At 37.7% G+C, this 25,325-nt stretch overlaps 1 protein-coding gene across 2 annotated transcripts in view; it reads left to right on the plus strand.

The window, feature by feature from the left end:
- PTEN (phosphatase and tensin homolog) overlaps window positions 1-25,325 on the plus strand; it is a 108,381-nt gene that overhangs the window by 19,789 nt on the left and 63,267 nt on the right. Inside the window, exon 2 of one of the 2 annotated variants that reach the window (XM_049854666.1) lies at window positions 5,937-6,021. In XM_049854666.1, coding sequence (XP_049710623.1) covers window positions 5,937-6,021 — 85 coding nt within the window. Of the gene's footprint in view, window positions 1-5,917; window positions 6,022-25,325 lie in introns of those variants that run through there. The other variant, XM_049854665.1, reaches the window with a different exon arrangement.

The following is a 25,325-nucleotide window of genomic DNA, read 5'->3' on the forward strand; positions in this document are numbered from 1 at the left end:
TCCCGTGTCCATTCCACCAGCTCCTGTACCCATCTTCCTTCTCATCTTGCCACCAAACAGGAATCGCCCGCATAGTCTCATGTGTCTGCTTGAGCCATGAAGTTCACTCCTCACCAGCATCATTGTCTATCTTATAGTCCAGGCCAATCCCTGTCTGTAGAATTGGTTTCAGGAATGGCTCCGATCTTGGGCTATCAAAGGGTCCAGGGACCATGACCGTCAGGGTCCCTCTGGTCTCAGTCAGACCATTAACCCTGGTCTTTCTATGAGAATTTAAGATCTGCATCCCACTGTTCTCCTCTGTCAGGGATTCTCTGTTGTGTTCCCTGTCGGGGCAGTGATCGGTAGTAGCCAGGCACCATCTAGTTTTTCAGGGCTCAGGCTGATGGAATCTCTGGTTTATGTGGCCGTTTCTGTCTCTTGCGCCCATATTTACCTTGTGTCTTTGGTGTTCTTCATTCTCCTTTGCTCCAGGTGGGTTGAGACCTATTTATTCTGGCTGCTACTTCTGGTGCTTCATTTTTTTCTGTTATTTCCCATTTTCTTCCATTTGTGCTTGAGGGTAGAGTTAAGAAATCAAAAATATTCCATTTCAGGAATCGCTCCTGCCTTAGGCTTGATTTTGAATCTCCAGTCTTCTGCTTTTTTTCTCTTGAATGTCTATAAAACCCCAAAACATTTTGATAATCGAACGAAAGCTACATTTTTATCTTTCTTTGGGAGCCCTTATAGTATAAGAACCCTTTGAGGTTGGGGATGAATTTATGTGTTCTTAAAGTGACAAAAGTTGTTCTGGGCCCGTAGTAATGCTATTTAAGTCTTAGATGCTGTTATTCTTATAACTTTTTTTGTGTAGAAAATCAGCACTTTTTAAAAATGACTTACAGAGCTGATTCTAAGTCACATAGGACAAGATGGTATTTTGTTGTGACAGTTACTAAATAGACTTGGAAATAGTTATAAAGCGAACAAGTTAAAAAATTGATTATAGAAACAGTGCCAGGTACGCTATAGCAAAAATAAAAAATATAAAACAGGCAAAAAATGTGAAAGAAAAAAAATACATTCCCACCATCTAGAGATTGCTTGTGTTAATGTCTTATTGTATATCCTTTTTATCTACATATGTCTAGTTGGCTTAAAAATGTCCTTTTTGTCTGGTTTGTTGCAAAACAATATTCATACCAGTATCGTACCTTGTGCCACCTGGGTGCAGGGACCTTTAAGTCTTTTTAGACATTGGACTCTCCCAACCCATCTTTTGAAATACTGACTTATTGAAGAGACAGAGCCTTATCCTATAGACCATATGGTGCCTTTCGAATCTGCCCAGTTTACTTCTTAATAATATCATTTAGATTGTTCTTCCACATATATTTCCTGTAAGTTAGATTTCATATATAAAGGTTTGGTGGATCTAGGTTCAAGATACTTGGCTATCGTAGATGATGTGTCTTTTATTTTGGATCACATTGGAAGTTACATAATCTGTACTTGACTCACTTGGTGATGCTGAGATTGACTACTGAAATTGGGTGATGATAGTCTTTTCTGCCTACTGTTCAGTTGTGTTTGTCTCCTTATGTTCGAAAGTGTTTTGTGTGATGCTATTTGGCTTAATAAGAAAGGTCAGTTCCTCATCAACTACTCACCTACTGGCTTAGTGTTATTTGTTAATCCTTGCCTACATCAGTAATTACATTAGTGATTGCAAAATGTGATTTTTCTAGTTCTGTCCTTCCTTTTACATTTATTAACTGGTGCTCTTCTGTATAGTAGAGCTTTACCTTATGAAGTAGAGCTGTTTGGTTACTCTGAAATATAGTTCCTCCATGAAAAGCAGGATAAATAATCTTCCCCTTGACCAGTTTTCAGAGTAAAGAGTTATTCCAGTAGCTACTCAAAATGTAATAAATGAAAAGGGTTTCTTCTCGTTTTGATTTGTATTTTTAACTGTTTTGAGTATCATTATAGATTCTGGGATTTTCATTTTATTATGGGTTTTTAAATTTACTATCATTTCATCTTTTTCTTTGTTGCTTAAATTGTCGTAATTTTAGGCATTGGGAGCTCTTTCTAGCCTTGGTGACACAGTGGTTAAGTGCTTGGCTGCTAACCGAAAGGTTGGTGATTCAAACCCACTGGCCCCTCTGTAGGGGAAAGATGTGGCAGTCTGCTTCCGTAAAAATTAAAGCCTTGGAGACCGTATGTGACAGTTCTGTCCTACAGGGTCTCTGTAACTCAACAGCAAAGGGTTTGGTTTTTAATGGAAGCTCCTTCATGCCAGCTCCTGTGTCCTTTTGGCAAAGATCATTAATCTCTGTGAGCCTTCCTTGCTCTTTGGCACAGAAAGTTATCCCAGGCTCACTTTGTACCTTGCCTGAGTCAGACCTGGGATCAGCTATTTCTCCAAGCAGATGAAACTTTGAATTCTAGGAGTGCTTATTGCTGCTAGGCTGACCTTGCTCATAGGCCATTTCTCTGAAAAGACCTAGAACATATAGAATTTTACAAACATGAGTTCATATTGATATTTTTAATTCATGTTATCTATTTAACACTAAAAATCCTGAATCTTAAAATCATTCACCAGTTAAAAGAACCATTTGCCGTCAAGTCAATTCCAGCTCATGGTGACCCCATGTGGAACTGTGTTCCATAGGGTTTTGGTTCTTCCATTTTTTAAAAATTGTGGTGAAAATATACGTAACAATACATACACCAACTCAACAATTTCTACGTGTACAATTCAGTGACACTGATTACATTCTTCAAGTTGTGCAACCATTCTCGCTATTCTTTTCCAAATCGTTCCACCACTAGTAACATAAACTCAGTGTCCCCTAAGCAGAAACTCCCCCCTTCCCTTTCACTTCTGGTAACCACTAGTAAACGTTGGCTTCTATGTATATGCTTATTTCATGTAAGTGAGATGGCACAGTATTTGTCCTTTTGCAACTGATTTATTTCGTTGAGCATGTTTTTGAGGTTCAGCCATGTTTGATATGCATCAGGACTTTATTTCTCTTTACTCCTGAGCTGAGTAATACTCCTTTGTATATATGTACCACATTTTGTTTTCTGTTTGTCTGTTGATGGACAGTTTGGTTGTTTCCATCTTTTGGCTCCTGTGGAAAGTGCTGTAGTGAACATGGTATACAAGTTTCCATATTGTTTTCAGTGCTGATTTTTTTGGAAGTAGAGTGCTAGGCCTTTCTTCTGAGATAGCTCCGGGTGGACTTGAACCCCTAGCCTTTTGGTTAGCACCGATCTTGTTAACTGTTTGTACCACTTGGGGACTCCAGTAAGCACACAGTAATCTTACAGAGAGTCCCTGGGTGGTTCAAAAGGTGAACACGTTTGACTGCTAACAAAAAGATTGGAAGTGACTCATCTCAGAAGAAAGGCCTGGCAGTCTAAAAAAATCAGCTTTTGAAAACCCTATGGGGCATAGTTTTACTCTGACACACTGTGGGGTTGCCGTGAGTCAGAATTGACTCAACGGTAACTGGTTAATCTTACAAATAGAACTCATAAAGCACATACAGCCTTTTCTTAAATTGTAATATAAAAATCATTGTCATTTGGTAATTATTTTTTGGATTGAGATTAATGTTGAAATCAAGTCAATGTGAAGAAAGCGGCAAGTAAAAGAAAAAAGCTTAAGGAAGGCCACTAGATTAGGTGATTTTGAATTATATACAATGAATAGGTCCAGGAGTAGGAATGGTCTTTAAGGGAAGTTTTACGCAAATTAGGTTGAATGGAGTGAAAGGTCTGTGTTGGAAAATTGAGATTACAGAGGATTGATGGAGCTCAAGAAAAAAAGTGGTGTGAAGGACAAAATGTGTAGAACTTGTTTTTTTTTTTTTTTTACAGCTGGATATTTGAGTGTCTTTTTTTTTTTTAATTTTTATTGTGGTGAAATATGTATGCCAAAACATTTGCCATTTCAGTCATTTTTACATGTGCAATTCAGTGACATTAATTGCATTCACCATGTTGTAGAACAATCACCACTATCCATTTCCAATTTTTTAAAATCACCCTTGACAAAAATCTGTACCCCTTAAGCAATCCACCCCCAGCCCCCCAGCACCACCCCATTATTCCCTCTTAGCTGTCTCTGGTAATCACGAATTAACTTTGTTCTCTGTGCATTTGCATCTTCTGGATATTTCATACAAGTGGGATCATACGATATTTGTCCTTTTATGTCTGACTTAGCATTATGTTTTCAAGGTCCATCTATGTCATAGCATGTATCAGAACTTCATTTCTCTTTATGACTGAATAAGATTCTGTTGTATGTGTATACCACATGTATTGATGGACACTTGGGTTGTTGCCAGCTTTTGGCTACTGTGAATAATACTGCAATTAACATTGATGTATAAGTACTGTTTGCATTTTTGCTTTCAATTCTTTTGGGCATATACCTAAGAGTGGAATTGGTGGGTCATAAAGTAGTTCTGTATGTAATTTATTGAGGTACTGCCAAACTGTTTTCCACAGTAGCTACACCATTTTACAACCCCGTCGGCAATGAATGAGGCTTCCAACTTCTCCACATCCTCACCAACACAGCATTTCACAACCGCATCGACAATGAATGAGGCTTCCAATTTCTCCACATCCTCACCAGCACTTGTTATTTTCTGTTTTTTGATAATAGTCATGCTAGCCATCCTAGTGGCAGTGAAGTGGTATCTCATTGTGGTTTTGATTTGTGTTTTCCTGATGACTAATGCGTTGAGCATTTATTCATGTGCTTACTGGCCATTTGTATATTTTCTTTGGTGATCTAAAGGTTTGTTTTATGTCATCTATAGTGTGTAAGCTATGAGTTGGAATCGACTCGACAGCACTGGGTGGGTATAGTGTGTAAAATAAGTGAATATAACGGGCATGCTAAGTGTTGATTAGGGAGCCCTTGTGGTGCAGTAGTTAAGAACTTGACTGCTAACCAAGCAGTTGGCAGTTCGAATCCACCAGTAGCTCCTTGGAAATCCTATGGTGCAGTTCTACTCTGTTCTATAGGGTTGCTATGATTCGAATTGACTCGACGGCAATGATTTTGTTTTTAAAGTATTGGTTACATTGACTACCTCAGTTTAGTGTCATCAAGTCATAGACACTAAGGGCTTGAAGAGACTTTAGTGGATGTCTTTTTCAGTCTTCCCATTATGTGTTGTTAGATGCTCTTGGGTTGATTTTTGACTCATAGTGACTCTGTGTCACAGAGTAGAACTGCCTCATAGAGTTTTCTAGGCTGTAATTTTTATGGGATCGGATCACCAGGTCTTTCTCCTGCAGAGTTCCTGGGTGGGTTTGAATTGCCAACCTTCTGGTTAGCAACCATTGTGCCTCAGGGCTGCTTACATAGGTGAAGTTGAGTCCCAGAAAGGTTAAATGACTTGTCCAAATGACACAACTAGTTACAGACATAGTCAACTCTTATATCTCACCCCCTGACTCTCATTTTATCTACTTTTCTCTACATTGTGATGCCTTTTTTAACCATGAAAAATTAAAAAAAAGAAGTTGTAAAATTAAGTGTTTTTAGGCATATGCAGATTTTTTTTGTTTTTGACTCAATATATTAGTTCTGTGATTTACAAAGTCTAAGGTTTTTGGTATGTATGCCTAAATACTGTAAATATGAAGTTACATTTTACCTTAGATGCACTTTTAATGTACTAAGTACAGGACTTTGAAATTATTTTGCCAAGTAATTTATTTTCAACTTTTTTTTTTCATTTATGTATTTATCAATATTTCTTAATTACACATGCTGGTTTGTAAATAAATACATTTGATGACTTTATATTAATGTAGCTATGGTATGGAAAGCTTGCTTTTTTATAACTACTGTTTTAAAATATGCATTTTGCGTTTGTGCATATTTCAGATATTTCCTTAACTCAGATACTCAGATATTTATCCAAACATTATTGCTATGGGGTTTCCTGCAGAAAGACTTGAAGGTGTATACAGGAACAACATTGATGATGTAGTAAGGTAAGAACTCTTGATTTTCTTTTTCAAATATTGATGTATTTATTACATTTATGTTGTATTTTCATTTAGAAAAGATTTCTAATGCACATAAGAAGATACGCTTTGTGGTGTGAACTTTATTGTGGTGCTGTGTAGCTCTTTTTTTTTTTTTTTTTTGCTTAATGTGTCAGTGGACCTCGATGGGATAACCATTTAATAAGAATTGACCTTACACCAGTCAGGCATTATACACAACGTGGTATTTCATAGACTGTAAAATGCCTCTTCCCAGGTTAACTAATGCCTGGATTTCATTACAATATGATTTTCGCCTTTCACATTTGGAGATTAGGCTTAAAATCTTTGCGTGGGTTTATGCATGTAAATTAAGGTGTAAATCATTGATAGCATGTGTTTTTAGGTGGAGCAGATTTTAAAGGGGTCTGAGTGCTCTAAGGAAACCCTGGTGGTGTGGTGGTTAAGAGCTGTGGCTGCTAACCAAAAGGTCAACAGTTTGAATTCCCCTGGCGCTCCTTGGAAACCCTATGGGGCCATTCTGCTATGTCCTATAGGGTTGCTGTGAGTTGGGATTCACTCGAGGGCAATATTTTTTTTTTTTCCCCCAAAGTGCTCTAAAAGGAATTCTGGTGGCACAGTGGTTAAATGCTCGGCTACTAAATGAAAGGTTGGCCGTTGAAACCCATTAGCTGCTCTGTAGGAGGAAGATGTCCAGTGTACTTCCATAAAGATTTACAGCCTTGGAAACCCTATATGGGGCAATTCTACTCTGTCCTATTGGGTCGCTATGAGTCAGAATTCAACTTGAAGGCAGTGGATTTGGTTTTGTTTTTTTAAAGTGGTCCAAGCATCTGAAGAAGTATATGGTACAAGGGCTATAGAAAGGAATTGCTGGATGCACCAAAACCTAACTTCGCCAGTTTTATATAACTTTACATAATTTTTTGAGTAATTATCATTCAGTTCAGAACAATGTGTTTCACAAGGCCCATTTAAATACTTTCCTTAATACATTTGTGACCCAGGAATACATGTTGTCTTTTATGAGAGAAGGAATATATGTCTGCTTTGTAAAGTCTTAATTTTCTAATTTTAGAGAAAAGATTTTTGAATAAATTATCTGTAAATTGTGAGTGGAAACTTTGATGACTTGAAAAGTTAACATTTTGGATTATTTCCTTTATCCTTTTTCATAAGTATCTTTCCTGGAAACTTTGAATTTAAGTATTGTTCTGGTTATGAGAATTAAATGTTATGGGTGAGAATGCACTTTGTGATTTATAAAGCACTATGTGGATATAGAATCTTTTTATAATAGTTGTGTGAGTTTATGAGTCTACCTAGGCCCTTATCCAAGCCCCCATAAAGTTGTTTTTTCTAAGTGGTTAGTTTTAAACAATAGTATGTTTACATTTTTGCCGTATTGGTATTGACTTGTGTTTAATTGGATTTTGTAGTTTTTATATTGTGTACAAAGATCTTATTTGTAATTTCTGTTAAAATTATAGGTGACACATAGGGGTGTCAGAGGTAGTACTCAAGATCTTGAAGATACAGAAATAAATCTGCCTTCTCATTAGGCAGGACCCAGTGGAAGAATGCTAAACATCCCAGCACATGGGAGCAGGAACTTGATACAATTTAGTCAGTGATAGTAACAACAGCTAAAGAAAATGTAACAAAACAAAAAAGAATCAGAGAGGTAAATGTTGAATGGAGAAAGATGGAGAATCTAGAAGAGGAGCAGTACAATCACCAGCCAAGTATCCTCTGCTGCAGGCGTGTTTATCAGGCCCAGATATGTCCTGGATAAAATATCTCACAAAATGAGCTACTTCAGATTACTCTGATTCTGTATGAAACCAGCTACTCATTCAGCCAACACAGGCTAGTACTCATACTGAAAAAGGGTGTGAGCGCTCTGAATAAAGGACAGGTGTTCTGATCACTGTAAAGATATATCCTTGTGGTAAATTAATTTGGTGTGCTAGTTTTTACATTAGCCTCTTTTGAATATGAATTAGTCTCTTCTGACTGTGAATTAGTCACTTAGGCTAATTGATCATCTTTTGGGTTACTGATAAAGTCCAGTTTCTGAGCCTGTACAAACTGGTTATCAGACCTTAGATTGTAATAACTTCACCAAGAAAATGCTATGCTGGGAATCATTTTGGTCTCAAATCTTCTCATTTTATAACCTGCCATATGCTTCTGAATTAAAAGATTCATACATTCAGTTTGTAATCAGTAACCAAGGATGAAATTTATCATAAGTAGTTTATTCTATCAAGCTGTATTACTTTTTCAAAACTGCTATTCCTAAAAAAATTATATGTGTCTGGACTGTTATTTAACTAATGGCTACTTTAGCCAACTGGTCTTCGCACCCTTTATGGTAAGGTTAATAGTGTATCAAAATGAAGAATTGTCAGCTGAATATAATGGCTATTGTCTGTCCTTGTTTTTTTCCCCCCATCCCGATTGAGAGGTAAGTGGCAAATAAGGCTTTGGGGGCTTTTATTGCCTTCTTCCCCCTGTTTTATGAGAGGGTGGATGAATATGACTGAAAAGGAAGATAAATTTTTTTCCTATAAACTAAAATGAAAATAAATAATTCCCAAGTAATTTGCGTGTTAGGATTAACCTCTCCAAGGGAGCTGCTGTCTCCAGAACCTTGATTTATTCACTTGATACTGGGCATAGTAGTAATATTCAGTAGTGACTCCGTTTTTGGTTCAAAGGGTAGTGTTATGTAACATCTCAATGAAAAAATGTTTCTTTTCTTACACCTTTTCTTTTCTGTTAACAAGGCTATTTTCTGTTGGATTTTATCTTACCCTCTCTACTGGCTTATCCAAAGAATGTTAAAATTATTTTTACCTTTCTTCTCTAATTCCATATTTTTCCTGTGTTTTCCCCGAACGGGCAATACCATATAGAGTTCAGATTTTGTTGTTGTACTATATCATTGATTTGAGTAGAATAAACTCAAATTGCAAATACCTTTATGATTAAATTGTCCAGGATTTTTTTTTAAATGTTTTTGGAATGTGGTTTGTTATGGCATTGTGAAATTTTATACTTGGGGTTCTTGAAGTACTTCTGTGACAGATATTTAATTTATTTTGACGTCATCTCCCGGTATCAGGAATTAATGTAAAAAATAAAAAGGAGAGGGGCAAAAGTAAACTAAACAATTTTTTTTAAATAGTGTCTTACTGTATTTTCCGTGGATGTGTACATAGCAAAACAGGTTCCCATTCAATAATTTCTACACATACTGTTCAGTGACATTGGTTACATTCTTCACATTGTATCGATATTCTCATTTCCATTCTTGCTAATCTAGTCTCACATCCTTCTAACCTTCTCGTCTATGCTTCAGAGTATTTGTGGACCATTTGGTCTCTTAATGATGATTTTTTAAAAGAGCACAATATTCAAGGGTGATATTCATTATTTTATGAACTAATGTGCTGTATAGCTAAAAGGTGACTTGACGGGATATTTCAAGGCTTAAAGAATATCTCAGGGAAGTAGTCTTGGGAATTCTTCCTGTCCCAATGAATCCAGTAAGTCTGGGGTTTTTTTTTTTTTTTTTTAAATATTTTATTGTGTTTTCAGTGAGAGTTTACGCAGCGGGTTCAAACCCAAACCTGTTGCTGGCAAGTCGATTCCAACTCGCAGCGATCCTGTAAGAACTGCCGCATAGAGTTTTCAAGGCTGTAATCTTTACGGAAGCACACTGCCACATCTTTTTCCCGCAGAACAGCTGGTGGGTTCCAACTTGAGGTAGCTGCAGAGAGCTTAACCACTGCGCCACCAGGCCTCCTGACCACAGCAGATGAGGTGCCCGTTTTAACAGTTTCTGTACAGCTTGTGCAGTGACATTGGTCACATTTTTCACGATGTGTCAAAATTTTCATTAATTTCGTTCTGGTTGTTCCATTTCCAGTGATCAGTCCTACCCCTTTACTATCTCATCTCTGCTTTAGGGTAATTGTTGACCATTTGTTCTTAGATACAAAAAAAAAAACCAAACCCAGTGCCGTTGAGTCGATTCCGACTCATAGCGACCCTATAGGACAGAGTAGAACTGCCCCATAGAATTTCCAAGGAGCGCCTGGTGGATTTGAACTGCCGACCCTTTGGTTAGCAGCCGTAGCACTTAGCGGCTACGCCACCAGGGTTTCCTTGGTCCTACAGAGATGATTTTTTAAAGGAATGCAGTACTCATGGGTTACATTCTTTATGGGTTACAATCTTTATTTTACGAGTCACTCTGAGCCACTCTGTTACTTAGTTGAAAGGTAGCCTCAAGGGCTAGTTTCAGTTGCAGGTTTAAAAAGTGTCTCCGGGTTATAGTCTTAAGGAGCCTTCTAGTCTCAACTGGTCCAGTAAGTAAGAATTTGAGTTCTGTTCCACATTTTTTCTCTCGTTCTATCAGGATCCATATATTGTGGCCCTCCTCATAATGGTGGATAGTAATGACCTGGCACCATCTAGTTCTTCAGGTCTTAGGGTAGATGAGGTGGTAGTTAGCCCTGTAGACTAGTGTCTTCTCTAAATCTTCGGTTTCCGTCTTTCTCAGTTGCTCTCAACAAGTAGAGATAAATTGTTGTATCTTAGATGGCCATCTGCAAGCTTTTAAGACCTCTGACACTACTCACCAAACTAGGATGTAAAACATAAACTTTATGAACTATATTATACCAATTGGCTGAGTTGTCCCATGAGACTATGGTCCTAAGCTTTCGAACCCAGAAAACCAAACCTATGAGGTGTTCATCTGGTTATGTCTAAGAGGTATCTGTAACTGAGCCCCCTATGTGGCTTATTATGTATATAAGCATAGGCACATTCCTATATATACATAGTGTACATATGTGCACACACGTATACACATACACATATATGCGTACATATGTAACCACACACTTTTTTTGGTTGTTGTTGCAAAATTATGTATGTCTTATTCTTTACCAAAAGTGTCCTTTTCTCTTGTACTCTTTTTAATGACCTCATTTACTTTGGCCAAGCTGTGAGCACTTCACCCGTATTCGATGCTACCTTTCCCATCACCAAAAATAACAAATGTCTACTGTTTGGAGAGTGATTCTCCCTCCCCTGTCATTCATCCCTGGTAACCACCAGTGAATGTTAATCTCTGTATATATAGCTATTCTTGTCTTTTTATAAAAGTGTAATCATACAAATATTTGTACTTTTGTGTTTGACTTATTTCAGTCAACATAATGTCCTCCAGAGTCGTCATGATTTTTTATGGCTGCATAGTATTCCATTGTATGTACGTACCACATTTTCTTTATCCATTCATCCATTGATGAGCATTTAGGTTGTTTCCATCTTTTTGCTATTGTGAATAGTGCTGCAGTGAACATACATGTACATGTGTCTGTTTATGTCTCTTTTGTTAGATCTCTAAGGTATATATACCTAGGAGTAGGATGGGCATAAGGTATTTCTATTTCTAGTTTTTTGAGGGTGCACCATATCATTTTCTACAGTGGTACCATTTTATAATCCCACCAGCAATGGATATGTGTTCCGATCCCCCCACATCTGCACCAGCATTTGTTGTTTTCTGGTTTTTTTTTTTTTTTTTTTTAATCAATGCCATTTTAGCAAGGGTGAAATGGTATCTCATTTTAGTTTTAATTTGCATCTCTCTAATGCCTAATGTCTGTTAGTTTGTTTTACTGTGGGGGCTCGCATGTTGCTGTGATGCTGGAAGCTATGCCACTGGTATTCAGATACTAGTAGGGTCATCCATGGTGGATAGGTTTCAGTTGAGCTTCCAGCAAGACAGACTAGGAAGAAGGACCCAGCAGTCTGCTTCTGAAAAGAATTAGCCAGTGAAAACCGTATGAATAGCAACAGAGCGTTGTCTGATATAGTGCTGGAAGATGAGCCCCCCAGGTTGGAAGGCACTCAAAAGACGACTGGGAAAAGAGCTGCTTCTTCAAAGTAGAGTCACCCTTAATGATGTGGATGGAGTCAAGCTTTCAGGACCTTCATTTGCTGATATGGCATGACTCGAAATGAGAAAAAACAGCTGCAAACATCCATTAGTAATTGGAACTTCGAATGTACTAAGTATGAATCTAGGAAAATCGGAAATCATCAAAAATGGAATGGAACACATAAACATTGATATCCTAGGCGTTAGTCAGCTGAAATGAACTGGTATTGACCATTTTGAATTGAACAATCATATTGTCTACTATGCCAGGAATGACAACTTGATGAGGAATGGTACTGCATTGCTTGTCAAAAAGAACATTGCAAGATCTATCCTGAAGTACAGTGCTGTCAGCGATAGGATAATATCCATATACCTACAAGGAAGACCAGTTAGTATGACTGTTATTCAAATTCATGCACCAACCACTAAGGCCAAAGATGAAGAAATTGAATGTTTTTACCAGCTTCTGCAGTCTGAAATTGATCGAATATGCAATCAGAATGCATTGATAATTACTGGTGATTGGAATGCCAAAGGTGGAAACAAAGAAGAAGAATTGGTAGTTAAAAAATATGGCCTTGGTATTAGAAACAATGCTGGAGATTGCATGATTGAATTTTGCAAGACCAATGACTTCTTCATTGCAGATACCTTTTTTCACCAACATAAATGGCGACTGTACTCATGAACCTTGCCAGATGGAATACACAGGTATCAAATCGATTACATCTGTGGGAAGAGATGATGGAAATGCTCAATATCATCAGTCAGAACAAGGCCAGGGGCCAACTGTAGAACAGACCATCAATTGCTCATATGCAAATTCAAGTTGAAACTGAAGAAAATTAGCCAAAGTATGAGCTTGAGTATATCCCACCTGAATTTAGAGACCACCTCAAGAATAGATTTGACATGTTGAATACTATAATGACCAAAGACCGGATGAGTTGTAGAAGGATATCATACATGAAGAAAGCAAGAGTTCATTGAAAAGACAGGAAAGAAAGAAAAGACCAAAATGGATGTCAGAAGAGACTCTGAAACTTGCTTTTAAACATCGAGGAGCTAAAGCAAAAGAAAGAAATGATAAAGTAAAAGGACTGAACAGAAGATTTCAAAGGGTGGCTTGAGAAGACAAAGTAAGGTATTATAATGACGTGTGCAAAGAGCTGGAGATAGAAAACCAAAAAGGAAGAACATGCTTAGCATTTCTCAAGTTGAAAGAACTGAAGAAAAAAATTCAAGTCTCGAGTTGCAATAGTGAAAGATTCTATGGGGAAAATATTAAATGACACAGGAAGCCTGAAAAGAAGATGGAAGGAATACACAGAGTCATTATACCAAAAAGAATTGGTTGACGTTCAACCATTTCAAGAGGTAGCATCTGATCAGGAACCGATGGTACTGAGGGAAGAAGTCCAAGCTGCTCTAAAGGCATTGGCAAAAAACAAGGCTTTAGGAACTGACGGGATATCAGTTGAGATGTTTCAACAAAAGGATGCCGTGCTGGAAGTACTCACTCATCCACACCAAGAAATTTGGAAGACAGCTGCCTGGCCAACTGACTGGAAGAGATCCATATTTATGCCTGTTCCCAAGAAAGGTGATCCAACCAGATGAGGAAATTATAAAACAATATCCTTAGTATCACATGTAAGCAAAATTTTGATGAAGATCATTCGAAAGCGGCAGCAGTAGTATTATTGACAGGGAACTGCCAGAAATTGAGGCTGGATTCAGAAGAGGATGTGGAATCAGGGATATCATTGCTGATGTCAGATGTATCCTGGCTGAAAGCAGAGAATATCAGAAGGATGTTTACCTGTGTTTTATGCACTATGCAAAGGGATTTGACTGTGTGGATTATGACAAATTATGGATAACATTGCGAAGAATGGGAATTCCAGAACACTTAATCGTACTCATGAGGAACCTGTGTGTAGATCAAGAGGCAGTCATTCAGACAGAACAAGGGGATACTGACTGGTTTAAAGTCAGGAAAGATGTGCATCAGGGTTGTATCCTTTCACCATACCTATTCAATCTGTATGCTGAGCAAATAATTTGAGAAGCTGGATTATGTCAGGAAGAACGGGGCATCAAGATTGGACGAAGACTCGTTAACAACCTGTGTTATGTAGATTAGACAGCCTTGCTTGCTGAAAGTGCAGAGGACTTGAAGCACTTACTGATGAAGGTGAAAGACCACAGCCTTCAGTATGGATTACACCTCAACATAAAGAAAACCAAAACCTTCACACTGGAGCAATAAGCAGCATCATGATAAACAGAGAAAAGATTGAAGTTGTCAAGGATTTCGTTTTACTTGGATCCACAATCAACACCCATGGAAGCAGCAATCAAGAAATCAAAAGACGCATTGCACTGGAGAGATCTGCTGCAAAGGACCTCTTTAAAGTGTTGAAAAGCAAAGGTTTCACCTTGAAGACTAAGGTGCACCTGACGGAAGCCATGGTACTTTCAATCACCTAATACGCATGCAAAAGCTGGACAATGAGTAAGGAAGACTGAAGAATTGACACCTTTGAATTGTGATGTTGGCGAAGAATATTGAATATATCATGGACTGCCAAAAGAAGTAACATGCTTTGGACATGTTGTCAGGAGGGATCAGTGCCTGGAGAAGAACATTATGCTTGGTAAAGTACAGGATCAGCGGAAAAGAGGAAGACCCTCAATGAGATGTATTGACACAGTGGCTGCAGCAGTGGGCTCAGTCATACCAATGAGTGTGAGTATGGTGCAGGACTCAGCAGCGTTTCGTTCTGTGGTATATAGGGTTGCTATGGGTCGGAACTGACTGGATGACACCTAACAAGAGCAACAACGATGGCTAATGATTACGAGCATTTTTCCATGTGTTTGCTGACCACTTGAATTTGCTCTTTGGTGAAGTGAATGTCCTTTGTCATTTAAGTCTGGATTTTTTTTAGAATCTGAGGTTCTTTTCCAAATTTTTCTTCATTTCTATGAGGATCCATTCATTTATTGTGGTCTTGATGAAAACAGGAAACCCTGGTGGGGTAGTGGTTAAGTGCTATGGCTGCTAACCACAGGGTCGGCAGTTCGAATCCACCAGGAGCTCCTTGGAAACTCTATGGGACGGTTCTACTCTGTCCTACAGGATCGCTATGAGTCGGAATCGACTCAATGGCACTGGGTTTGGTTTGGTTTTTGATGAAAACTTATGGCACCATCTAATTCTTCTGGTTTCAAGGTGGAGGAGGGTGTAGTTCATATGGAGAGTCCTGTAGACTGGTTTCTTCTTTGAATCTTGAGTTTCCTTCTTTCTCTTTTGTTCCAGACGAGTAGGGACCAATAGTTGTATCTCAGATGGCCTTTTCCAGCTTTTAAGACCCCAGGTGCTACTCACCAAAGTGTAGAACTTAAATTTTATGAACTATGTTGTGCCAATTGACAGAGTGAATGAAGCAGATTTTTTTTTTTTTTTACAATCTTAACTGCAAATGATTTGCTTAATAAGCTATAAGAATCGGCAGGGAATGATAGGGACATCACATAGAAGGAAAGTTGAAGAGCGAACTCTTCCTGGGGATTTTTTTTCCCCCTCTTATTACCACTTTCTTGTATTAGATCTCTGGGGTATATACCTTCCTTTCTTCTTTCTCCCTTTTTTCTTTGCTCTGAGCTCTTACCCTGCCTGCCCTGTTGTTAATATGAAGCAATGTTTTATCAGGTAATTGATGATTTTTTGATATGTTCTTGTTCCTCAGACTAATATTAAAGTTACCTAATTTATGTATTATCCGGTATAAATATAAGCAGCCTTTACCAAAGTTGGTGCTTTACATAGCTTGAGAACTGTTCTATTCCTAATAAGTCAGGAAACTAGGTTTAATAGAGGTGAACAGGCATTCTTACTGCCAAAAAAAACCCCAAACCTGTTGCTGTTGAGTCAATCCTGACTCCTAGCGACCGTATAGGACACAATAGAACTGTCCCATAGGGTTTCCAAGGAAGCAGCTGGTAGATTCAAACTGCTAATCTTTGGGTTAGCAGCCAAACTGTTAACCACTACACCACCATGCTACTGGGCATTGTAAATCTCCCAAGTGTGAGATTCTAGTATGCTTTCTTTCCTTTCTCTTCTTCCTTCCCTTGCTTACCTCACTTCCACTCTTCTTTCTTGCCTTCCTAAGTCAAATACCACCTCTCTGGACAATGTTTCATGGACCAGAATTTAAGAAATATTGAGTAATTTTGAATATACACATACATATATACTGTAAATATTTTCCTCTAGTCTGATTTGTAGGAAATAATTCAATTCTTCTTTTATTGGAAATATTTTAGATGGGAACAGTCTCATATTTATTATAAGGAATGCTTAGAGCTCAGTCTTCTGATATATAGTGATTTTTTCAAAAAAAGGCTTTTTCGCTGTCTTGTATACGATCAGCTTTTTTACTCATGTGTAAGGCAGCTGTGTTACAGATTCAAGAGCCCATCTCCTTTATGTGCTACTATATGCATTTTCTTTCTGAAGAAAGTTTTCAAATATTTTCTCTTAATTATATGTTGATTTTTTTTTTTTTTCAATTGACCTTAATTGTTCGTTCATTTTCAGTCAAGAAAGGAAGTGTTTGTCATTCCAACATTATCATTACTGGGTAGTTAGTCAAGAAGAGGAATTCAGAATAGATTATTTCGAGACAAGCTTAAAAATAATTTAGAGGAAAGAATATTAATTCAAATCTTCTCCCTTTCCAAGGACTTCTGACTTAACTCCCTCATATTGCCTGCCTGTTTCCTACTTTTTAAAAAATTCATGTGAAATTCACATAATATAAAATTAACTTTTTTAAAGTAGAAAACTTAGTGGCATTTAGTTTTGCACTACTGACACCTTTATAAGTTTCAAAACATTTTTTATCACCCCGGAAGACAACCTTGTACCGGTTAAGCTGTTGCTCCCTTCCACTTTGTCTTTTTTTTAGCAAATAGGAGACTCTTGATGGATTAGACAATGTTTTGTTATCTGGACCAAATTATTAGTTTTTTTAACTTTAATAATGTTGTGTGCCATCGAGTTGACTCCGACTCATAGTGACCCTGTATAACAGAGTAGGTAGAACTGCCCATAGGGTTTCCTAGGCTGTAATTGTTATGGGAGCAGATCACCCCATCTTTTTTCCCAAGAAGCTGCTGGTGGGTTCTAATTGCTTACCTTTTGGTTAGCAGGCGGGTGCTTAACCATTACTCAATCAAGGCTCTTTTTAGTAACTACCCAAAACCAAACCCATTGCCATCGAGTCAATTCAGACTCATAGCGACCCTCCAGGACAGAGTAGAACTGCCCCATAGGGTTTTCAAGGAGTGGCCGGTGTATTTGAACTGCCTATCTTTTTTTTGATTAGCAGCTAAGCTCTTATCATCCTATAAATCAGAGTGCAAAAACTAGAAACTCTTGGGTTAACCTAGACTGTTGAAGTCCTTTGTATGGCTTAATGCAGTGTTGGTCTTTAAACAGTGTTTAAAATTGGAATGTATGGCCTGTATTTAAAAATTAGCTACATATAAAAAGCCATCCTTATTTAGGCTGCTTTTAAGAAGTTGTGGCATCTGCCAGCACTAGACTCACGAATCTGTGTGACAACAATTAGCTGGAGTTATGCAATGCCTAACCTTTCTATATAATGTTTCCTGGGCTTTCTGACATTGAACAACAGAGTATTACTTGCCATTTCTCATCTTCTACTCTGACTGACCACTAAGCGTTTGAATTGGTACTTTTTGCTCTGTATCTCACAGTCAGCAGTGAAGTCTTATGTATGTAAGTTACTGCTTTTCTACCACGTGTACAGTTTGCCTTAGATACTCAGAGTATTGTAGAATGTTGTATGTGAATATATCATTTAAAATGTACTTTAGGGTGCAGCGCTGAAGTGCTTGTTGGTCTATGCCAAGAAATTTGGAAGACAGCCACCTGGCAAACTGACTTGAAAAGGTACATATTTATGCTTATTCCCAAGAAAGGTGATTCAGCCGAATGTGGAAGTTATTGAACAGTGTCATTAATATCCACACACCAGTAAAATTTTGCTGAAGATCATTCAAAAGCAACTGCAGCGGTACCTGGACAGGGAATGGCCAGAAATTCAAGGCAGATTCAGAAGAGGACGTGGAACCAGGGATATTATTTCTGATGTCAGATGGACCCTGGCTGAAAGCAGAGAATACCAGAAGGATGTTTACCTGTGTTTTATGGACTATGCAAAGATTCTGTGGCTCATAACAAATTATGGATAATATTGTGAAGAATGGGAATTCCAGAACACTTAATTGTACTCATGAGGAACCTGCATGTAGATCAAGAGGCAGTCGCCCAAATGGAACATGGGAATATTGCATGGTTTAAAGTCAGGAAAGGTGTGTGTTGGGGTTGTATCCTTTCACCATACTTACTCAATCTGTATGCTGAGCGAATCTGAGAAGCTGGACTGTATGAAGAAACACGCACCGTCAGGATTAGAAGAAGACTCATTAACAACCTGCGTTTTTCGGATGACACAACCTCGCTTGCTGAAAGTGAAGAGGACTTGAAGTGCTTACTGATGGAAGATCAAAGACCACAGCCTACAGTATGCATTACACTTCAACATAAAGAAAACAAAAATCCTCACAACCGGACCAATAAGCAACATCATGATAAACGGAGAGAAGATTGAGATTGTCAAGGATTTCATTTTATTTGGATCCACAGTCAACACCCATGGAAGCAGCAGTCAAGAAATCAAAAGACACATTGCTTTGGACAAATCGGCTGCAAAAGACCTCTTTATAGTATTGAAAAGCAAAGATGTCACCTTGAAGACTAAGGTGCACCTGAACCAAGCCATGGTATTTTCAATTGCATAATATGCGTGTGAAAGCTGGACAGTGAGTAAGAAGACCGGAAAAGAATTAACATCTTTGAATTGTGGTGTTGGCGAAGAATATTGAATATACCATGGACTGCCAAAAGAAGGAACTATCCTTGGAAGAAGTACAACCAGCATGCTCCTTAGTAGCAAGGATGGCGAGACTGTGTCTTATGTACTTTGGACATGTTGTCAGGAGGGATCAGTCCCTGGAGAAGGATATCATGCTTGGTAAAGTAGAGGGTCAGCAGAAAAGAGGAAGACCCTCAATGAAATGTATTGACACAGTGGCTGCAACAATGGGCTCAGTCATAACAATGATTGTGAGCATGGTGCAGGATCCGGCAGTGTTTCATTCTGTGGTACATAGGGTCGCCTCGACGGCACCTAACAACAACATTCTAGTCTCTAGCCAGTAGGATCCATAAAGGGAAAACAAAGGAGAGTAAGTCATCAAGAAAACGATACCAGAAAATTTCTTTGCGATCTGAGTCTCCAGATTGAAAGGACCTGTATAATGCCAGGAAACCCTGGTGGCCTAATGGTTAAGAGCTACGGCTGCTAACCAAAAGGTTGGCAGTTCGAATCCACCAGGTGCTCTGTCCGTTCCATTCTGTCGGTTAGGGTCACTATAAGTCGGAATTGACTCGATGGCAATGGGGTTGGTTTTTATTTTGGTTATGAAGTGCAAAGGGCAATGACATATAAAGACCCATGTAAGCACATTATAACATTTTCCTCAGAATATCAGATACAGAGAGAATATATCTCAAAAACTTTCATTTTCAAAAGATCATTTATGAAAGATTAGGAATATGAATGGCATCTAACTTTTTAGTAGTAAGATTAAAGGTAGGAGATGATGTAACACCACCTGAAAAGTTCTACATTCAACCTAAAATTTTGTATCCAGCAAATCATCAATCAAGTGTAAGGGTAGGAAAAAAAATTTTTTGAAGGAACACTCAAGGACTAAAAAAATGTATCCCCTGCAGCATTGCTTAGTAGAGTACTAGAAATGTGCTGGTGGAAAACAAGGGAATAAACCAAGAAAGAAAAGAAAAAGCCTTCAGTAAATAGAGGATCCAGCTCTGAAGCACCAAAGGAAAGTACTAGGATGAAAATTGTGCCACAGGGTAAAGACAAACCAGTTCTGCTCAGAGAAGGATTGAGGGCTTCAGGGGAAAATAAAAAAGAAAATGAACTGATAGATGGATATGGAAGTATTTTTGGAAAAAATACAGTAGATTTTTATAGAAGTAGCCAAATTAAAAGAATGAAGCAATTATTAATAATTTGTTGATTGGTTGAACCCAGATTACGCAGTAGTTAAGAGCTTGGCTGCTAACCAAAAGGTCTGCAGCTCCTTGGAGACCCGATGGGCAGTTCTCCTCTGTCTTTTAGGGTTGCTATGAGTCAGAATCAACTCAATGGCTATGGGTTTGGTTTTTATGTCGGGGGAGCCCTGGTGCTGCAGTGGTTAAAGTGCTTGACTGCTAACTGACAGGCTAGCAGTTCAAACCCACCAGTTGCTCCATTGGAGAAAGATGTGGCAGTCTGCTCTGTAAAGATTTACAGACTTGGAAGCCTTATGGGGCAGCTCTTCTTTGTCCTGTAGGGTGGCTGAGTCAGAATCAACTCAAGGGCAGTGAGTTTGGTTTTTTTGGGTTTATGTTAGGGGAATAAGAGAAGTGAAACATATGTCTGGGGGTAGTAGTAATTTTGTAAGCCTCACCTATCATGGCAGGAAATATGTAGGTAACTGATAAAGCTACCAGGAACAGTGTTAAGTATATTCCTTAGAAATAGTGTAAATACCAGGAAAAAGAATCAGAGTAATTAAGAGTGGTTGCCTCTGGGGAGAAGAAGGTATAAGGGTTTGAGGATGAATTGGGCCAGAGATGACTAATTTTTTATTATAAACTTTTTATATCATTTGAAATATATGTATATATATTGTATATTATTTTGACAAAAACACTTTTAAAATGCACTATGGTTTTGTTTTTATGGTTGCTTATTTGGAACTATTTCATAGAAATTCCTTAAGAAAAGTATTTGTTAAATACAGATATAAATACAGTGTTTATGCTTAAATCTGTGAGTCTTTAATGAATTCAGATTTCTTTAAAAGGACATTATTTGAAGTAAGGTGTAGTTGTAGTAGAAGGATGTGTAGTTTAGATTGTCCCAGTTGGGGATATTACCTCTCTGGTTTTGTCTATCTAATTTTTTAGTCTCTACTTTCCAAGTATTTCTGTAGCAAGTTTTCCCATTTCCCCTTGTAAATGCTGTTCTCTTGCCTTTTTTCCTACCTCTCCATTGTATCAGACTTAAAAGGCAAGGAGCCAAGTGTGGGCATGAAATCTTTGGGAGGCTAGAGGAGGAAGTGGGAGGGGCAGCCATGGTGAATATTTCCTTAAGTAGTATTCACGTTCTTTGAGAGAATTTACCCCCCCCAACTTAAAAGAATACTGCAGTAGTTTAAATAGGTTGTTTATTCTACTAGCCTCACTGTTGCCCACAGTGCTAGATAAGAAATGTAAAGTTCAAATATTAAAGAAAGCACAAAAAATGTCTGATTTCACAAACTCCCTCCCCAGAGAGGACTATAGGAAATTACTGTAAATGAAAGGAATAAAAGTTTTTCAAAGGCTATAGAAATCAGGGTTCTTGGTTGTGACAATAACAACGAAAAGAACTCTAATGAATTTAGTCAGAAAGGAACTTACTGAAAAGTTGCTAGGCTCGTAACCAGAGGACTAGGCTTGGAAGATGTGCAGGAGGTAAGGGAGGCAAGGCATGTCCAAGAAACTATAAGAGCAGTCTGCTTTGGACTTTGCTGCTTGGACACTTGCTGTCCCAGGCACTGCTGCTGGATCTCACCACTGTGCTCAGGAGCTTTCAGCTCCTTTGGCCATCTCTGTACTTAGCCCTTATCTTTCTAGCATTTAGCATCTGGAGAACCTGGACCTAGTTGGTCTCAGGCCTGCGTGAGTGATGAGACAAAGATGAAAAAAGGATTATCTGCATCTCACCTCTCAAAAGCCATCGCAAATTGGAAGATGACAAATAAACCTATTAAGTCGAGTCAGTGCTGACTTGTGGCCTCAGATGTTACAGGGTAGAACTTCTCTGTGGAGCTTACTTGGCTGTAATCTTTATGGAGGCAGGTCACCAGACCTGTCTTCTCCAGCACTGCTGCGTAGGATTGAACAACCAACCTTCAGGCTAATAGTTGAGTGCAAACCGTTTGTGCTACCTAGGAACTTTGAAGGTGACAGATGTCCTTTACAAATTCATTCTATTGTGTAATCCCTCATCTTCAGGCCCTCTTTCCAAAGATGTCTGCAATAGAAAGTTTCATAATTTACCAAAAAAAAATGCTTTTTGCTTTTATGTACTGGAAAAAAAAGGGAACATACATGCTTTTCTGTACCTTGGTTTTTATCCTTTAATATGTCTTAGGGATCTTCCATATTGTCATATGGAGATATACCTGATTTTTGTATTGGCTGTCCTTTTCATTTTTATGATCATATCGTAATAAGCAGTCCCCTATTTTTTTTTATAAGGGGCATTTAGGTTGTGTCCAGTTTTTTTTTGGTATTGAAAACAGTGATCTAATTAATAAACATCTTCATACATGTAGAAAATGAAAACAAATCAAATCCGTTGCTGTTGAGTTGATTCCAACTCATAGGGACCCTATAGGACAGAGTAGAACTGCCCCATAGGGTTTCCAAGGACTGGCTGGTGGATTCAAACTGCTGACCTTTTGGTTAGCAGCCGAACTCTTAACCATTGTGCCACCAGGGCTCCTTATACACATATGTTGGTGTTCTGGCGTAGTGGTTAAGTGCTAAGGCTACTAACCAAAAGGCTGGCATTTCAAATCCACCTGCCGCTCCTTGGAAACCCTCTGGGGCAGTTCTTCTCTGTCCTGTAGGGTCGCTATGAGTCCAAATCAACTTGATGGAAACGGGTTTTGTTTTTGTTTTTTGATATTGCAAGTATATCCTAAAGGTAAATTCTTCACTCAGAGCACTAGAGATGCTGGTTCAAATGGTACATGGTTTACACTTTTACCCTCAAAAAAGGTACCATTTTATTTATATTCTCACCAGTGTATGTGAGAGTGATTTTTTTCCTCCCTCATAACCTTGGCAAATTGATTATCATCAAACTTCAACTTTTTGCAAAAAAAAAAAAAAAAAAAAAAAGTGGTATTATGTGATTTGATGGCATTTCTTTAATTTCATTAAGCAACTTTTTGATGTTGATTTGCCTTATGTATTTTTTCTGCGTGGTGTATGTGTACTGACCTTCTGCTTGCTTTTAGGTTGTTTTTTCTTATAACGATTTTTATGAACTCCTTGAAAAATAAGACAACTAATTAGACTCTTTATTCAGACAGTTTTTAAATATCTGCCTCTCTTGCTATTTGAGTTTTATTACTACTAAATTAAAATGAAGCTGTGTCAGAGGGAGTAAAGTACTTAGTGGGCTATCCTCTGTTCTGAATTATTGATTGCTCACTGTATATTTTACTAATATATATGATCACAGAATATCAAAGATTGTTCTGTTGATAAACAATTTGTTAAAAGGTATTCTTTTTAAGATAAATTAGCAAATAGAAAGTGCTGTTCATCCAGAGAGATGTCATGCACTCACCGCTCTTGACTTACTGGGTCAGATGGAACATTCTCTTGGACAGAGAAGATGGAAGTGAAAAGGAAATTAAAGGGGTTCCTGTGTTTTTTTTCCTCTTTGCCTCTAGCATGATACAGCTGCCTGACTTGTGGAATTCTGCTTATCTATTGGTCTTTCTGGTCTAAGTATTCCCCCTCTCCCAGTCTCCCCTCCTTTTTCTTCCTTTACCATTATTATGTTCCTTTATATTTGCTGCTCTTTTAGTCACCTGTAATTATTTCCCTCTTTTCTGGCTGTTATGTATGTATCTTTTAAGTCTGAATTATGTGGGTTAATTCTCTGCATCTGAGTTGGTTGGTCTTGTAAGATAAATTCTATTTTTCCTCCTTTGTGTTTTTTTAACTAGAATCATTTGTAATTTGTTTATATAGCATTTTAGCTTTTAAAAGCCTCTCTGTAGTCTTTCTTTTTAGATTTTGTGTTATGAATTCATAGCCTGTTATTTAAATGAAGCTTTTGAAATTCGTTTTACTGATCTTTATCATATCTAACTATGCCAGTATTTCCTTCCTTGTCTGACGTGAACTCTAAAATTATATGAGCACTTTCTCCCCGTTTCCTGGCATTTCTACTCAAATATGTTCCTCATTTTTTGGTTAGAAATATGTCCAGAGGTATAGATCCATACTTTATTTTATTAATCTACTAATAAAATTAATCAAGTATATCAGGAATTTTTAGAAAACTGCATGTAGTTGAAAATACATTTTTTGTAGCTATTTTGAGACTTGTAAAGTCCCCAAGTATTGCTGTATCTTTCCTCTGTTCCATTTCTATACTCTAGTTCAAGAATATTTATTTCTACTATCTGACTGGGAGGCATGCGTATTGTGTTCCAGTGAATTTTTCATAGAAACCTATCTTTTAGACTTGTGCTATCCAGTATGGTAGCCACTAGCTACATGTGCCTATTTGAATTTAAATTAGTACCATTAGATTTAAATGAATTTATTCTGTTGCACTGGCTACATTTCAAGTGCTCAGTAGCAGCACAGATACGTTTTTATCATTGTGGAAAGTTTTATTAGACAGTCAGTGCTTTTCTGCTGTTTGTTCAAAAAGTTATAATTCCTGAAGATGCTATAATCCTTTTATTACTATCTTGTGGTATTACTCAAAATAAATTTGAGATTTTTTTTGAGGGGGGGTTATATTTTACAAATTGATACTCATAATCAGAGGCTATTCATATTTTTAAAATCAAGTTTATTGACGTATAATTTATACACAATAAAACATCCCATTTTAAGTGTATAGTTTGATGATTTTGACATATGTACACCCATATAAACAGTACCACAATCAAGGTTTAAACTGTTTCCATTACCGTAAAAAGTTTCCTCATGTCCCTTTGTAATTCATCCCCAACCCTGATCCCAGGCAATCTTTGATTTGCTTTCTATCATTGTAGATAAGTTTTGTCTGTACTAGAATTTAATGTATAAAATCATACAGTATGTACTCTTTTGCATCTGACTTCTTTCTCTTAGCATAATATTTTTGAAATTCATCCCTATTGTTGCTTGTATCAGTAATTCAAATTCACCAGCCACTTCTTGGAAACCCTATGGGGCAGTTCTACTCTACTCTGTAGGGGTGCTATGAGTCGGAATTGACTGTATGGCAACGGATTTGGTTTTTTTTTGTTGTTGTTGGTTTTAGTATCCCATTGTGTGGATATGATAGTTTATCCATTCACCTGT

This window comes from Elephas maximus, chromosome 16 (assembly GCF_024166365.1).
Source record: "Elephas maximus indicus isolate mEleMax1 chromosome 16, mEleMax1 primary haplotype, whole genome shotgun sequence".
Taxonomy (NCBI): Eukaryota; Metazoa; Chordata; class Mammalia; order Proboscidea; family Elephantidae; genus Elephas; species Elephas maximus.